Source organism: Abrus precatorius, unplaced genomic scaffold (genome assembly GCF_003935025.1).
Source record: "Abrus precatorius isolate BTA unplaced genomic scaffold, Abrus_2018 Scaffold4, whole genome shotgun sequence".
Taxonomy (NCBI): Eukaryota; Viridiplantae; Streptophyta; class Magnoliopsida; order Fabales; family Fabaceae; genus Abrus; species Abrus precatorius.
In genome coordinates this window covers 18449681-18453991 of record NW_020874384.1, presented here as the reverse complement: position 1 = coordinate 18453991, position 4311 = coordinate 18449681, and the positions used below count along the sequence as shown (strand labels likewise).

The 4311-nt window shown below is 39.2% G+C and overlaps 1 protein-coding gene across 1 annotated transcript; it reads left to right on the top strand.

Moving 5' to 3' along the window:
* Positions 1-726: 726 nt before the first annotated feature.
* Positions 727-4311, top strand: LOC113865481 (AP2-like ethylene-responsive transcription factor ANT). Its single transcript, XM_027500068.1, has 9 exons — positions 727-1170; positions 1324-1972; positions 2105-2187; positions 2356-2364; positions 2462-2550; positions 2620-2693; positions 2789-2839; positions 2938-3014; positions 3394-4311. Exons 1-9 carry the CDS (start codon positions 840-842, stop codon positions 4065-4067), a joined length of 2037 nt encoding a protein of 678 aa, XP_027355869.1. The 5' UTR covers positions 727-839; the 3' UTR covers positions 4068-4311.

The following is a 4311-nucleotide window of genomic DNA, read 5'->3' as shown; positions in this document are numbered from 1 at the left end:
TCAAATCTATCTCACTGTAAAAAAAAATATGAAAAAAGTAAATAAAATATATAATTAATTAATAAATAAAAGGGTTTGCTGAGTTTATGGTTATCTGAGTTCTGAAATCTGAAGCCTTTCCCAATTCCCACTTGCGAGCCCACTCTATGCCCATTTCATGTCATGCTCACTAGATTCAGCTAGCTACTTCATCTCACACTCTTCCAAGTTTCCAAGGCACATAGACACAGAGAGCCTCAGAACCTGACCAAAATAGTTAATTAACTCCTACCATTTACATTCCTCGCTCTTTCTTCTCAACATCCTCGAGATTTTCGCCTTTGGTAGCTACTAATATGACGCTGTGATTCTGGGTTTAAGGTAGGGTTTAAGAAAAAGAAAAAAAAAAAACTAGGTGGGGGCGCTAACGAAGGTAACTAAGATTTGTTTTTAAAGAAAAAAGAAAGAAAAGTGAGACAGGAGGCAAAAGACGTGGTCTTTCTCATTCATATATACACAGATCCCTATGGAATGAAGTGGGTGCTCCCCAAGCATCGCTTGCCGAGGATTCATTCCTTTTGTTTAGTTTAAAGAGACCAGTTTTGTTGTGTTCGGAGAGAGACAGGTATTGTGAGCGCATACCACGATGAGTTTGGTCGGTAGAGAAGAAAATCTTGCATTGCCTTAGCTACACAACAAAACCAAACTCTTCATATGCATACATAGGAGGCAAGAGCTTTCTTTTTTTTGTTCTTTTAACATGATGATTAGTTTATTTGCCTGGCAATGATTGCCGAGAGATACTCACTGGTAGCTTAGCAATTTCAAACCTTTTTGAGTAAGAAAACAAAAGGAAGAAGATGAAGGCCATGAATGACAGTAACAACGATGATGGAAACAATCATAACTGGTTGGGGTTCTCTCTTTCACCCCAAATGAAAATGGAGGTTACTTCTGGTCCTCCACAACATCATCATCATCATCACTACCAAGCCCAGGCTTCTGCATCTGCCACTATTTCTAACACTATTCCCACAACCTTTTACTTATCCTCTTCTCACCTAGGCAACTCCGGAATCTGTTATGGCGTTGGAGAAAATAGTAACTTCCATTCTCCTTTGACTGTAATGCCTCTCAAGTCAGATGGGTCACTTTGTATCATGGAAGCTCTCGGTAGATCACAAACGCAAGGTTGGTTGGCTTTTTCCATTTTTTTTTCTCTCTTTTTCTTTTTCAGTTTAACTTCAGAATATTATGCTGTGTGCTTTAAAAAGTTATTCTGTTTTTTTATGCTATGTATGGCCCTTTAATAATTACCTAATGGCCTTGGTTCCATTATTGAAGTGATGGTGCCAACTTCATCACCAAAACTGGAAGACTTTCTAGGTGGTGCAACTATGGGAACTCACGAATATGGAGGGCATGAAAGAGGGGAAACAATGGCTCTGAGCCTAGACAGCATCTATTACAACACCCAAAATGCAGAAGCACAACCCAACAGAGATCATTCACTGGACCTTCTTTCAGAACCCTTCAGGCAACAAGGGCACATGAATGTCCAATCACATCCTTATTATTCTTCAGGACTCGCTTGCCATGGGATATATCAAACGCCGATAGAGGAAGAAACAAAGGAAACTCAAGTTGCAGTTTGCAGCACCCAAATGCCTCAAATGACAGAAGAAGGCTTGAAAAACTGGGTGGCTCCAAGGGAGTATTCTGCTCAGCTGGCTCTGGAGCAGCAAATGAACTGTGGCACAGGGAATGATCGTGTGTCTCTTGGAACAGTAGGGTGTGGGGAGTTACAGTCACTAAGCTTGTCTATGAGTCCTGGTTCTCAGTCTAGTTGTGTCACTGCTCCTTCTGGGACAGACTCGGTGGCTATGGATGCAAAAAAGAGAGGCCATGCTAAGCTGGGTCAGAAGCAGCCAGTGCATAGGAAATCCATTGACACATTTGGACAGAGAACATCTCAGTATAGAGGCGTGACAAGGTTTGTTCAATCATCTGTTTTGTTCATTTTGAAACTTTCTTTCCCATCTTCAAATTGATTAGTTTTCTTCTCTAGTCAGTTATTTATTTTATGATGGACTTTAAGTAACCGTGGATGAATATTTTCCATTAGGCATAGATGGACTGGTAGATATGAAGCGCATTTGTGGGATAACAGTTGCAAGAAGGAGGGGCAGACTAGGAAAGGAAGACAAGGTTTAGTGAACCAAAATTTTTAAAAATAATAGTTGACATGTTTGTTTTTTTTTTGAAGTATTCTTGTCCATTAAAGTTTTTGGTCCCTAATCTGACCTCTGCCCACTAACTCGTTGTAATGTTTTTTCGCTTGTGGATGACAATGCAATCGAACTTTGCATTTTGCAGTATATTTGGGTAAGTCTTCTCTTCTACACCAAAGACTTTGAATTTACAAGTCTATTGATACTGTTTCTAATTGTTACGTGAACAATTTTGTTTTTTTAAACTTAAGGGGGTTACGATATGGAAGAGAAAGCTGCAAGGGCCTATGATCTTGCAGCCCTTAAGTACTGGGGACCTTCAACGCATATTAATTTCCCGGTATATTTCAATAATGTGATTTGAATATTTTATGCCTCGGAATCCCATTCTTTTTCTTCACTTTGACAGTTAGAAAATTACCAAGCCGAACTTGAAGAAATGAAGAATATGACTAGGCAGGAATACGTTGCCCACTTGAGGAGGTACAATACCGTGATTGATTGACAATTATGTAGGCAAAAGCTACCTATCATTATTATATGATATTCATAATGGTCAAGAATTATTTGATTTACAGAAAAAGCAGCGGATTTTCAAGGGGTGCTTCAATGTACAGAGGGGTCACAAGGTTCATGCGTTTCTCCTGCTCCTTTTTTTATTTGAAATAGAAGGACTTTGTTGATTTGGAGATTTTAGTTGAGTTTTTTTTTTTTTCAAATAATTTAGGCACCACCAACATGGAAGATGGCAAGCAAGGATAGGCAGAGTTGCTGGGAACAAAGACCTTTACCTTGGAACATTCAGTAAGCCCTCCTAAATTACTGTCCATTCCTTGAACATCCTTGTTTTGCAAGGGATTTTAGCCTTCGAATTATAAACTAACAATGCTAATTCTCAAGACTTTGTTTAAAAAAAAGCAACTTCATAGAGTATCTATGTGATTTATGATTCAATCTTTCTTTTCCCAAACACGAGTGACTACAAGTGCTTTTGTAAGGCTGACCATTGCTACTTTGAATGCAACATAGCACTTTTTTTAAGGCTGTTACTCCTACAGATAAAATATGATAGATAAAGGGTATCTTGACAAGAATGGTCTAAGGAAAGTTCAAATTTTGAAAATGCCTTTTTCTCGCACAAAATTCTTTTTTTATTTTTATATATTTATTTATTCGTATGTAGGTACTCAAGAGGAAGCAGCTGAAGCATATGATGTAGCTGCAATAAAGTTCCGTGGGGTAAGTGCAGTCACAAACTTTGATATATCAAGATACGATGTTGAAAGGATCATGGCCAGTAATACTCTACTTGCTGGGGAGCTGGCAAGGCGAAACAAAGATAGTGATCTAAGAACAGAAGCCATTGACTATAATATTGGTGTAACAAGCCAGAACAATGTGGATGCGGTTCAAGCTAGAAACAACAATGAGAAAGATTCACAGTGGAAAATGGCTTTGTTCAACCACCATTCACAGCAACAGTCAAATGGGTGTGACCAAAAAACCATTAACTGCGGAAATTATAGAAACTCTGCACTCTCTGTGGCCCTACAAGATCTCATTGGGATTGATTCAGCGGGTTCTGGCCAGCCCATGTTGGATGAGTCTTCAAAGATTGGAACTCATTTTTCAAACCCGTCCTCGCTGGTTACCAGTTTAAGCAGCTCAAGAGAACCTAGCCCTGATAAAACGGGTCCCTCACTACTGTTTCCAAAGCCCCCAATGGAAGCAAAGATTGTTAACCCTATTGTTACTGGTGTTAGCTCTTGGTTTCCATCACCGGCAGTGCAAATGAGACCAGCTTCTGCTATTGCTTTGTCTCACTTGCCAGTTTTTGCTGCTTGGAACGACACTTAAAAGAGAGAAATACCCTTCATTTTTCATGTTATGTTATGTTCTGCATGTGAAAGAAGGAAAAAAAAAAGAAAAAAAAGAAAAAGGGTGTTTGGAGGGTTGTGAAGAAATCGTTGATGAGAGAAAAAGGTAGGTTTTGAAGTAACATTTGGCGTTTCTATTTTGCCAATACCTAAGTGCAGGAATTTGGGGGATTAGTGAGAGGCAGGTTTGGGGCCACTTATCTGTCATCTTTATGTAACAAGTG